The sequence below is a fragment of the Pelophylax lessonae genome, assembly GCF_965119305.1.
Source record: "Pelophylax lessonae genome assembly, chromosome: 4".
Lineage (NCBI taxonomy): Eukaryota > Metazoa > Chordata > Amphibia > Anura > Ranidae > Pelophylax > Pelophylax lessonae.
The window spans coordinates 300,487,866-300,500,615 of record NC_138771.1 but is presented as its reverse complement, the minus strand read 5'-3'; the positions used below and the strand labels follow the sequence as shown (position 1 = coordinate 300,500,615).

Sequence of the window (12,750 nt, the reverse complement as noted above, 5' to 3'; positions counted from 1 at the left end):
AAGGCATAATGTGCTAGTATGCATCGCATATTAGCACACTATGTGACACTAACCTCCAAACGAAGCCCTCATCGTCCCCGCTGGAGGCCGCATCTATCTTCACCCGTCTTCCTTCTGGGTCCCCAGACTCCGGCTGTGCTACAGCCCGGAGCTGTGTGACGTCACTCCCGCGCATGCACGTGGGAGCCGCTGGTCACGGCACAGGGCACTGAAGAAATGGCACTGACAGGCTTTCCTTCAGAGTGCATGTGCCGATGACATCATCAGTGCAGTATACAGTAAATATCTCGTAAACTGTGCAAGTTTAGGAGATATTTACAGTACCTATAGGTACAAACCCACAAGGGGGGTTTACAACCACTTTAACATAGAGATTGCAAGAGTCAAGAGTATCTAAAATGCAGAGTGCAGGGATCAGGAGTGTATAACATACTGAATGCATGGTGTAGGGGTGAGGAGTGTGTAACATACAGAGTGCAAGGGTCAGGAGTGTATAATGTACAGGGGGCAGGAGTACACATCACACAGAGTCTTGGAGTCAGCGATTTGTAGAGCACAGAATCTAAGTGTAAGAAGTATGTAAAGTACAGAGTGCAGGGATCATGAGTGTATAACATAAGGTGCCAGGAGTGTGTAATTTACAGAGTGCAGGGGACAGGAGTACACATCGTACAGAGTCTTGGGGTCAGCGATTTGTAGCGCACAGAATCTAAGTGTAAGAAGTATGTAAAGTACAGAGAGCAGGGATCATGAGTGTATAACATAAGCTGCCAGGAGTGTGTAATTTACAGAGTGCAGGGGACAGGAGTACACATCGCACAGAGTCTTGGGGTCAGCGATTTGTAGCGCACAGAGTCTAAGTGTAAGAAGTATGTAAAGTACAGAGTGCAGGGATCATGAGTGTATAACATAAGGTGCCAGGAGTGTATAATTTACAGAGTGCAGGGGACAGGAGTACACATCGCACAGAGTCTTGGGGTCAGCGATTTGTAGAGCACAGAGTCTAAGTGTAAGAAGTATGTAAAGTACAGAGTGCAGGGATCATGAGTGTATAACATAAGGTGCCAGGAGTGTATAATTTACAGAGTGCAGGGGACAGGAGTACACATCGCACAGAGTCTTGGGGTCAGCGATTTGTAGAGCACAGAATCTAAGTGTAAGAAGTATGTAAAGTACAGAGTGCAGGGATCATGAGTGTATAACATAAGGTGCCAGGAGTGTATAATTTACAGAGTGCAGGGGACAGGAGTACACATCGCACAGAGTCTTGGGGTCAGCGATTTGTAGCGCACAGAGTCTAAGTGTAAGAAGTATGTAAAGTATAGAGTGCAGGGATCATGAGTGTATAACATAAGGTGCCAGGAGTGTATAATTTACAGAGTGCAGGGGACAGGAGTACACATCGCACAGAGTCTTGGGGTCAGCGATTTGTAGCGCACAGAGTCTAAGTGTAAGAAGTATGTAAAGTATAGAGTGCAGGGATCATGAGTGTATAACATAAGGTGCCAGGAGTGTGTAATTTACAGAGTGCAGGGGACAGGAGAAAACATTGCACAGAGTCTTGGAGTCAGCGATTTGTAGAGCACAGAGTCTAAGTGTAAGAAGTATGTAAAGTACAGAGAGCAGGGATCATGAGTGTATAACATAAGCTGCCAGGAGTGTGTAATTTACAGAGTGCAGGGGACAGGAGTACACATCGCACAGAATGTAAGGGCACATACACTCACACCGACTTACATACATGCACAATAACACACACATAAGCATGCCAGCTACTGCTTCCCTTTCTCTCAAGTGCCTCTACTGGCATGGCTGGCTGTTCCTCGAACCCCTTCTACGTCCCTGCTCCTACCGGTGGGAAAGTCCTGAGGAGGGGTGACATGTTGGCTGTGCCCTGTTTAAGGCTGCTGTCCTTGTGTGTGTGTACAAAGCAAGGCCCATAAAGACACGGATGAGAGAGTTTGGGGTGGATGAACTTGACTGGCCTGCAGAGTCCTGACCTCAACCCAATAGAACAGCTTTGGGATGAATTAGAGCGCAGACTGCGAGCCAGGCCTTCTTTCAATGCCTAACCTCACAAATGTGCTTCTGGAAGAATGGTCAAACATTTCCATAGACACTCCTAAACCTTGTGGACAGCCTTCCCAGAAGAGTTGAAGCTGTTATAGCTGCAAAGAGTAGGCCAACTCATGACTGGGATGCCATTAAAGTTCATGTGTGTGTAAAGGCAGGCGTCCCAATACTTATGGTAATATAGTATCTTTGATGATCTGACAGGGTCTTGTCCACCCTGCCCTAACTGGAATAGAGACATGCACAATCTTTCTATTGCCTCCATGTGAACCTGAAGTGAAGGTTGTGTTTGCTGAGGGACCTTAGTGTTTGTACTTGGTGACTTCTTCTGCCACTGCAGTTAATCTCTAATCATGACAGGAATGAGGACATGACTGGACACCTATGAGGGCCACCTGCACCATCCCTATGGAGCCCCTTCCCTCTTTCTCTATGAGAAGTACAGAGGTTCCTGAGGGAACACTTCACATGCAGCCGCCGATTGGGTACATCCCGGCAGAGAGCTCCGCCCCTAACAAGTCTCCTCCGTGCCACAGGTGGAGTCCCCAGCCAACCCGTACTGGTGACAGTCCCCTCCTCCCCCGCCGCTGCTCGCCCTGCTGGTGACCCCGCCGCCCCGCTGCATTATGGGATGGGGGATCGGAGGAGGCGGCTCGGGATCTGATGGCGGCGGACCCCATCCGGTTAAACTGGAGGCAGGTGACCTCGGCCAGCGGTCCGGTCCCTCATTCCCGGCACGGGCATCGCGCTGTGGCAATCCGGGAGTTGATGATCATCTTCGGTGGCGGAAACGAGGGCATAGCGGAGGAGCTGCACGTCTATAACACAGGTGAGAGGGGGGACTGGGATCAGGGCCTGAGCATTTCCCGTTATCTACAATGGCGGAGAACTATGCACAATGAAGTAGTCTGCAGGTATACCTATTTATACACAGAGCTGAGAGAGGACATACGACTGTATGAGAGAGGGGGTCCCTGTGTATGAGAGGGGGTCCCTGAGCCTTCCCTATGTATGAGAGGGGGGTCCCTGAGCCTTCCCTGTGTATGAGAAGGGGGTTCTTGAGCCTTCCCTGTGTATGAGAGGAGGGGGTTCCCTGAGTCTTCCCTGTGTATGAGAGAGGGGGTCCCTGAGTCTTCCCTGTGTATGAGAGGGGGTTCCCTGAGTCTTCCCTGTGTATGAGAGAGGGGGTCCCTGAGTCTTCCTTGTGTATGAGAGGGGGGTCCCTGAGTCTTCCCTGTGTATGAGAGAGGGGGTCCCTGAGTCTTCCCTGTGTATGAGAGGGGGTCCCTGAGTCTTCCCTGTGTATGAGAGGGGGTCCCTGAGCCTTCCCTGTGTATGAGAGGGGGTCCCTGAGTCTTCCCTGTGTATGAGAGAGGGGGTCCCTGAGCCTTCCCTGTGTATGAGAGAGGGGGTCCCTGAGCCTTCCCTGTGTATGAGAGGGGGGGTCCCTGAGTCTTCCCTGTGTATGAGAGAGGGGGTCCCTGAGTCTTCCCTGTGTATGAGAGGGGGGGGTCCCTGAGCCTTCCCTGTGTATGAGAGGGGGGGGGTCCCTGAGCCTTCCCTGTGTATGAGAGGGGGGGTCCCTGAGTCTTCCCTGTGTATGAGAGGGGGGGGGGTCCCTGAGTCTTCCCTGTGTATGAGAGGGGGGGTTCCCTGAGTCTTCCCTGTGTATGAGAGGGGGGGTTCCCTGAGTCTTCCCTGTGTATGAGAGGGGGGGTTCCCTGAGTCTTCCCTGTGTATGAGAGGGGGGGGGGTTCCCTGAGTCTTCCCTGTGTATGAGAGGGGGGGGTTCCCTGAGTCTTCCCTGTGTATGAGAGGGGGGGGGGTTCCCTGAGTCTTCCCTGTGTATGAGAGGGGGGGGTCCCTGAGTCTTCCCTGTGTATGAGAGGGGGGGGTCCCTGAGTCTTTCCTGTGTATGAGAGGGGGGGTTCCCTGAGTCTTCCCTGTGTATGAGAGGGGGGGTTCCCTGAGTCTTCCCTGTGTATGAGAGGGGGGGTTCCCTGAGTCTTCCCTGTGTATGAGAGGGGGGGGGGGGTTCCCTGAGTCTTACCTGTGTATGAGAGGGGGGGGGGTTCCCTGAGTCTTCCCTGTGTATGAGAGGGGGGGGGGGTTCCCTGAGTCTTCCCTGTGTATGAGAGGGGGGGGGGGGTTCCCTGAGTCTTCCCTGTGTATGAGAGGGGGGGGGGGGTTCCCTGAGTCTTCCCTGTGTATGAGAGGGGGGGGGGGGTTCCCTGAGTCTTCCCTGTGTATGAGAGGGGGGGTTCCCTGAGTCTTCCCTGTGTATGAGAGGGGGGGTTCCCTGAGTCTTCCCTGTGTATGAGAGGGGGGGGGGTTCCCTGAGTCTTCCCTGTGTATGAGAGGGGGGGGGGTTCCCTGAGTCTTCCCTGTGTATGAGGGGGGGGGGGGTTCCCTGAGTCTTCCCTGTGTATGAGAGGGGGGGGTCCCTGAGTCTTCCCTGTGTATGAGAGGGGGGGGTCCCTGAGTCTTCCCTGTGTATGAGAGGGGGGGGTCCCTGAGTCTTCCCTGTGTATGAGAGGGGGTGTCCCTGAGTCTTCCCTGTGTATGAGAGGGGGGGGTCCCTGAGTCTTCCCTGTGTATGAGAGAGGGGGTCCCTGAGCCTTCCCTGTGTATGAGAGGGGGGGTCCCTGAGTCTTCCCTGTGTATGAGAGAGGGGGTCCCTGAGTCTTCCCTGTGTATGAGAGAGGGGGTCCCTGAGTCTTCCCTGTGTCTTCCCTGTGTATGAGAGGGGGGTCCCTGAGTCTTCCCTGTGTATGAGAGAGGGGGTCCCTGAGTCTTCCCTGTGTCTTCCCTGTGTATGAGAGGGGGGTCCCTGAGTCTTCCCTGTGTATGAGAGAGGGGGTCCCTGAGTCTTCCCTGTGTCTTCCCTGTGTATGAGAGGGGGGTCCCTGAGTCTTCCCTGTGTATGAGAGAGGGGGTCCCTGAGTCTTCCCTGTGTCTTCCCTGTGTATGAGAGGGGGGTCCCTGAGTCTTCCCTGTGTCTTCCCTGTGTATGAGAGGGGGGGTCCCTGAGTCTTCCCTGTGTATGAGAGGGGGTCCCTGAGCCTTCCCTGTGTATGAGAGGGGGGGGGGGTCCCTGAGCCTTCCCTGTGTATGAGAGGGGGGGGGGGTCCCTGAGTCTTCCCTGTGTATGAGAGGGGGGGTTCCCTGAGTCTTCCCTGTGTATGAGAGGGGGGGTTCCCTGAGTCTTCCCTGTGTATGAGAGGGGGGTTCCCTGAGTCTTCCCTGTGTATGAGAGGGGGGGTTCCCTGAGTCTTCCCTGTGTATGAGAGGGGGGGTTCCCTGAGTCTTCCCTGTGTATGAGAGGGGGGGTTCCCTGAGTCTTCCCTGTGTATGAGAGGGGGGGTTCCCTGAGTCTTCCCTGTGTATGAGAGGGGGGGGGGGGTTCCCTGAGTCTTCCCTGTGTATGAGAGGGGGGGGGGGGTTCCCTGAGTCTTCCCTGTGTATGAGAGGGGGGGGGGTTCCCTGAGTCTTCCCTGTGTATGAGAGGGGGGGGGGGTTCCCTGAGTCTTCCCTGTGTATGAGAGGGGGGGTTCCCTGAGTCTTCCCTGTGTATGAGAGGGGGGGGGGGTTCCCTGAGTCTTCCCTGTGTATGAGAGGGGGGGGGGTTCCCTGAGTCTTCCCTGTGTATGAGAGGGGGGGGTCCCTGAGTCTTCCCTGTGTATGAGAAGGGGGGGTCCCTGAGTCTTCCCTGTGTATGAGAGGGGGGGTTCCCTGAGTCTTCCCTGTGTATGAGAGGGGGGGGGGGTTCCCTGAGTCTTCCCTGTGTATGAGAGGGGGGGGGGGGGGTCCCTGAGCCTTCCCTGTGTATGAGAGGGGGGGTCCCTGAGTCTCCCCTGTGTATGAGAGGGGGGGGTCCCTGAGTCTTCCCTGTGTATGAGAGGGGGGGGGGTCCCTGAGTCTTCCCAGTGTATGAGAGGGGGGGTCCCTGAGTCTTCCCTGTGTATGAGAGGGGGTCCCTGAGTCTTCCTTGTGCATGAGAGGGGGGTCCCCGAACCTTTAACCTGTGATTTGTCACAGCATATACCCGATTACTGGGTCTCAGCCAGTGATTGACCGGCTCTGTGCTTCACCAAACACAGCTCTGTGAATGTAAACCACACAGAACTGTGTTCAGTGAATGGGGATCTAGCCATTTTTTCTTTCCCTGCTAAGCAGGGAATGAAAAACCACCCCATCCCCCAGTAAAAGCTGCACACAGTACACACACAAGCACTTGTTAGGCACATATTTAACCCCTTGATCACCCTAGATTTTAACCTCTTCCTGCCCAGTGTCAGTACAGTGACAGTGCCTAATATTAGCACTGATCACTGTAATAATGTCATGTCAGTTGCAGTTAAATCCTACTTCGTGTCAGATTGCCCGCCTTCCCGCTATAAGTTGCTGATCACTGCCATTACTAGTATTAAAAAAAAAAAATGCTAGAACTTTCACACAAACTAATTAATATACATGGATTGGAGTTTTTTCTTTTTTTAACCAAAGATGTATAGCAGTATACATTTTGGCCCAAATTTATTAGAAGATTTTATTTTTTATGGGATATGTTTTATGTTTTTTTCAAAATGGTTGGTCTTTTTTGTTTATGTAATAAAAAATAAACCCACAGGTGATCAAATACTACCAAAAGAAAGCTGTATTTGTGTGAAAAAAATATGATATAAATTTTGTTGCATGACCGTCCAATTGTCAGGTAAAATAGCACAGTGCCGCATAACAAAAAATGGCCGGATCATGAAGGGGGGTAAAATCTTTCTGGCACTGAAGTGGTTGAAAAACTGCATTGAAAGTGGAACTAATGTGCTGTCATAAACCGTGAGCAAGCATGCCTTTTATTGCAAAAGAGACATACAGTTTGACGGATGGTACGTACTACAGCTTGTGATGGGGCAGGCAACAGGCTGCTGTGCAGGAACAGGGGAGTTAGGAGACTTGACTGTGGGAAAGTTCCTTCTCTTGCCGGATACTGTGGGTATAATTTTATTTTTTAAAGAAACTGACAGTCTTTTAGGCTGTAGTGTTATGAAAATGTCTATTTAGCTTTTTTGTGACAAAAACCTTGCTCTTGATCCTGAAAACCCAAAGTGCTTGTAGTGTTTTTTGTTTTTGGTAATTTTTGTGATCTCTTCATTTTCCCTCAAAGCTATACAGACCTTAAAATGTCAAGAGAGTTCTGTTTTAACATGATGTATAATATAATACTATAACAATGCTATGCTTTTAATGCATAGGCAGTGTTGTCCACGAGGTTACTGTAAAGGCTTCTACTTCCCAAGACAACAGATTGTTACAGCTGGTAGAAGCATGGTACAAGATATGTTTTTCCTAATTATATGCATTTGTTTCTCAACAGTTACGAATCAATGGTTCCTCCCAGCAGTGAGGGGGGATATTCCCCCAGGTTGTGCTGCTCATGGATTTGTCTGTGATGGGACGAGGATTCTGGTTTTTGGAGGGATGGTGGAATATGGAAGATACAGCAATGATATATTTGAGTTGCAGGTAAGAGAAGGGTATAGTTTGCTGTGCCTAAGAAAAAATCTATAATAATAATATGCAAGTGTCTCTGCGTCCGTCCCTGTGTCCGTGGAATTGCGCTACTGCGCATGTGCCCCACAGACAGCCGTTGGGACTCACACACCGCCGCGGGAAAATTGCTGTCATGGACGAACCAAAGGTGCTGGAGACCCCAAAATTGTATCGCAGGTGGCCAAGACACTCCCCTATAGCTCATAAAAAAATTGGGGTTTTGGGGATGAAAGGGCACGGAGCAGTGACCCCGAGAACCTGGCCTCCCCCCGCCATAGACTCCAATGTTAAACCTGGTCACCTCGCGGTTAGGTCACGGTCTCTTTGGGGAGCTGTCAGGGGCGTATATGTATGTGTGTATATATATATATATATATATATATGTATGTATGTATGTATGTATGTATGTATGTATGTATGTATGTATGTATGTATGTATGTGTGTGTGGGAGAATTAGAACTCTTTATAAAGTCCAAGTGTCTCTGTGTCCAGTCCCTGTGTCCGTGGGATTGCGCTACTGTGCATGTGCCCCACGGACAGCCTTTGGGACTTGGAGCGCAGACTTCAGGCGGCCTGGGCAAAACTGTTGAAGCGGCGGGTGCGCGCTCGCGTGGACTTACTGCTAAGTCTGTTTTTACAAATGTTTGACCACATATGTTCTAGTGCCTGTTAATTTAACGGGCTTAATGTCTAGTATGACTATAATATCTCCATTTTCATTATTGGTTAGTTGTCTGGGTAATCTATTTGTGTATTTCAGGGTTGGTTCACACCGAGACTGGCACAGGAGCACACACATTCACATGCAGTTCTGTGCAGTGCGATTTCCAACGCTTTCATTTTGAATGGGCTGAAATCATACCGCATCAAAAGTAGAGCGTGTACTACTTTTGGAAACTCACTGCAAAATAATTGCATGGTACTTCTGTACCATGCCATCCAGTGCAGGCAAGCTAAATATGTTTGCGACCTACCTTTGGGGCAATATTGACACCCACTGCAGAATGCATCTGCAGTGCATTTTGAACACGCACGGAATGCGGGTTTCCTGCACTGCATTCTGGTGTGAACATGCCCTAAAAGAAATCCCAGAAAGTATATTACAGCTTTAACATTCCTTAGATATCTGCATTTGTTTTCCTTTTCTCAGGCTAAGTACGCTTTTTGCAAGTACATAAAAATGCTTGTTGATAGAATTCTAGTATGCTTGTAGAAGAGGGGGATGTTTTGTCGTCAAATTAGGAATGCAGCAGAAGGCCATCCATACACAGTTCAGCAGGAATCGGCCAAGATTCAAACCGTTAATCGGCAGGCTGCATGTACGAAATTGATCGATCAATCAACTTGGGCACAACCAGCTTGCCAGATTCACTTGTGATTATCACTAGCGGCTGCTGTAGCGATTATCACTGTCTTCTCCTGGCAGGGACGGCTTCCCTCCCCCTACCCCGCCAGGAGAAGGCAATGGCCTGGCAGGAGGGATTCCCGCATCAACACTGTCTGTGTTGATGAGGAAATCGAGAAAATATCTTTCCTGCAGCCCTTGGTTGCAGGAAAGAAATTTGCACCATGTATGGCTGGCCTAAAGGTAACAATGCAGTTTCTCCATAAAAATATAGTAAACGTTGTCATCCTAGGATAGGGAATGATGCAATCGCTGCCTTTTTATGTGCTGTATACCATGAAGAGAAACCATGTTTTGCGCGTGTAGGGCAATGCAGCATGTCCACTTAACTGCCACCCTCTCCAGCTGCATCTACTCCTCTTTCCTTTGCTCAATTTCCACCCTGTTCAGACTCTGGGATTGAACTGACATATTTGGTACTTCCAAGTTTGGCAATTATGTCACTCGCTTCCCCAACACTCATGTGGCAGGTCTGCTGCGTGACCACTCAAGGACCCAGACAGAAAGTCCTTTTCCAGTGTAAGCTCCATGTTGCAGTTTTGGAGCATAAACAGGCCTTACTCATTTCCTTGCTTCTGTTGACTGGCAGGACAGTGAAAGTAAGGCGAGTATGTACAGTTGGGGAGGGCCGCCTTTTATGTCAATCTGTTGCTTTGAACAGCATTGCAAAGCTATCAAGCAATTGTTATTGTGAGTAGTTGTACAAACATTTGCATGGGGTGAGGAGAGGGGAAGCACTGCACACTGGACTGTGATGAAATAAACCTGCATTTGGCTTGGAAAATTTGTTCTGGCTAATCAGTGTTTCCCCAATGCTGGCTTCACCATCAGGCATTAGAAGGGAAAAGGTCTATAAATATACAAACTCTCTATGATCTGACAATAAACGCCTGAATTCTGTGAACATTCTTTAAGGCCTTTTGCACACAGGTTTCAGCTTGTATAAGAGCAATGTAAACAGCAGGCTTTGACAAAGCATTTGCAGAGTTTTCAGCAAGCTTTGTTTAAGTTTCTAACAGCTACAGTTTGTAAACTTTGAATGCAGACCCTTGTGGAAGTGTTGATTGCCATTTTATGCAAGCTGCTAGCAGACTTTTAGCAGGTTTTCAACAAGCTTCTAGAAGTGCTGAAGCCTGCTAGTGGCTTGTTTAAAGGGGAAGTAAACCCTCCTCTGCAAGTTGTACCTATAGTTACTGTAAATATCTCCTAAACATGTACCGTTTAGGAGATATTTACCTTACATGCAGCCAGTGACGTCACTGGCGCATGCGCTCTGAAGGAACGGCCGCTGGTGCCGTTCCTTCAGAGTCCCGTGCCGTGACCTTCGGCTCCCGCGCGGGAGTGACGTCACCGCGGCTCTGGCCAATCAGGTGGCCGGATGCCGCGATCCTGGACGGCACGGCGGGGGCTCGTTCTAAGGCAAGTATTGCATAATGAGCTAGTATGCGATGCATACTAGCTCATTATGTGTTTCTCTTTCAGGGTGAAAACGAAAAAAAAAAAAATTGAGTTTACAACCTCTTTAAAGTGGCAATCAGCACTCCATTAGGATCTGTGTTTAACATTTACAAACTGGAGTTGAATGGTATTTTAAAAGCTTCAACAAAGCTTGCTGAAAGTTCTGCAAATGCTTTTGTCAAAGCTTGCTGTTCACGCTTCTTATACAAGCTAAAGCTTGTGTGAAACAGGCCTAAAGGCTTAGTTCACCTTTATGAAAAATCTCTTCATGCTGCTCCATATAGGTAAAGCCACATAGTGTGCTAGAATGTAGGCCAAAACCGTATTAAAAGGAAGCCTTAAAATTTTCCACAGACTGATGATTCCTTTGGACTGGAAGGTAGGTTTACCACACTATGCTTCTATACCCATATACAGTAGAACAACATAGTGTTCTTTTACAGAATCCAGGCAATCACAATCAGAACAGAGTGTTTTGTAAGTTTATCGATTTTGCTTTTGGGTAAAGGTGAACCTACACTTCTGTGGAGTTGTGATGTAACATATACAGTAATTGACCATACCTTCTCATGCTACTTGTAATATGATATAAGTCCCAGTTCACATTTGTGCGATGCGGGAACGCTGAGAATATACAGCGTGTTCCCGCATCGCATCCGCACCCCTGGCAGTTCACACTGCCATATGCGATATGCTGAGGGTGTCAATTAAAAGTTAACGACACCCCCAGATCAGATCGCATATCGCAGTGCAATCTGAAAGTTCACACAGAATCGGATGGCACTAGTGTGAACCACCATGCGATCCGATTCTGCTGCGGACCAAAAAAAGGGTCCTGTGCGTGTTTCAGTGCGATTGCGGTGCGAATTCAGCCATACAAACTGGCTAAATTTGCACCGCACAGAGATCGCATGTAATTTTAGGAGCAGTGCGCTACCGAATTACGTGTTATCTCTGTGATCGCACAAATGTGAACCGGCACTAAAGGTTGACCCTAGTAACTTAAATTTTTCAATATTGTTATTTAAAAAAAAATATATTGCCACATTTTGTTTTCATGCAAAATGAAATCACGCTTGTAAAATGTGTTTGAGTAAATAGAATGTTGGTTTACTCTTCAGGCAAGTCGCTGGCTATGGAGGAAATTAAAGCCTCAGCCTGCATCTAATGGATCCCTGCCTTGTCCTCGACTAGGGCACAGCTTTTCTCTCCATGGTAATAAATGTTATTTGTTTGGTGGCCTGGCCAACGAGAGTGAAGACACCAACAACAATATACCCAGGTAAAGATGTTTTTCTAATTCGCATAGTTGCAGACAAAGTTTTATTCTGGAATGAGGATTTAATATTTAATTGTATAACTTGGGCCATAATCCTAGGCTAGTAATGCACACCCTGACCTCCGACGTATGCTGAAGATATTCAGTTATTCTTTTTTGTTTTTACAGTGCTGTTTAGGTTCTGCTTGCTGAGGTTTATTTTTTTTACTTCATACATCAATAACTGATTTTTTTATGTGTCTCACTATGCAGTATGGAAAAAGTATTTGGTTTAACTAAGTTCATTTAGTCTTAACTATCTCATACATTTTACTGTTAGGCCATTTTCACACGGGGTGGAATCCGTCCAAGCAGATCTGCCTGCTCAGCGGGGGATCTCTTTTATGAGCCCGCTGAGCAAGTGGATGACAGGTCTGTGTTGAGCAGCCACAGACACAGCCGCCTGTTCTCTATGGGGTGGTCGGGTGGAAAGGGACTGAATGTTCGTTTTCATCCAATTGTCATCCAATCTCCCGGACAGATGGCGAACGTATCCCTATCAGTCTGTTTTTAGGGGACCGGATCAGATGCTGCCGGTTGACATGTCCGCTGACATCCACTGCCCCATAGAGAATAATTGGTGGACCGATCGGGTCAACCTGAAAATTGGATAGGCAGACCCAGTCGGTCCACTGGTGTGAAACTCCGGGCTGTTCTCTCCTGTGCTCTCCCTCCCCCAACCTGCCTTTTAACTAATTGCTGGCATGAAAAATAAAACTTCTCTAAGTTCCCTTTTTGCTCAAATCCATAGTCCTGTAATATTCAGCTTTTTCCAACTCTCCTTGCATAGGAGGCAGGGTTCTTCTTTGGGTGTCCCTGCCTGCAGTACAAGGACACTTTCTATTGACTTCCCTCTCAGGATCCAGAAGAGAATCTGTAGACTAAGTGGACACAGTCTGTGTTTAGCTTATGCAAAGCGCTGGATCGAGATCGGGCTTAGGTAAG

The 12,750-nt window shown here is 48.8% G+C and overlaps 1 protein-coding gene across 1 annotated transcript in view; it reads left to right on the top strand.

Moving 5' to 3' along the window:
* Window positions 1–2,641: 2,641 nt before the first annotated feature.
* The window catches only part of HCFC2 (host cell factor C2), a 44,806-nt gene continuing 34,697 nt past the window's right edge, over window positions 2,642–12,750 (top strand). The window contains exons 1-3 of the mRNA XM_082256497.1: window positions 2,642–2,902; window positions 7,448–7,596; window positions 11,609–11,769. Of these exons, the coding sequence (XP_082112623.1) occupies window positions 2,737–2,902; window positions 7,448–7,596; window positions 11,609–11,769 (476 nt within the window). The 5' untranslated portion in view covers window positions 2,642–2,736. The remainder of the gene's footprint in view (window positions 2,903–7,447; window positions 7,597–11,608; window positions 11,770–12,750) is intronic.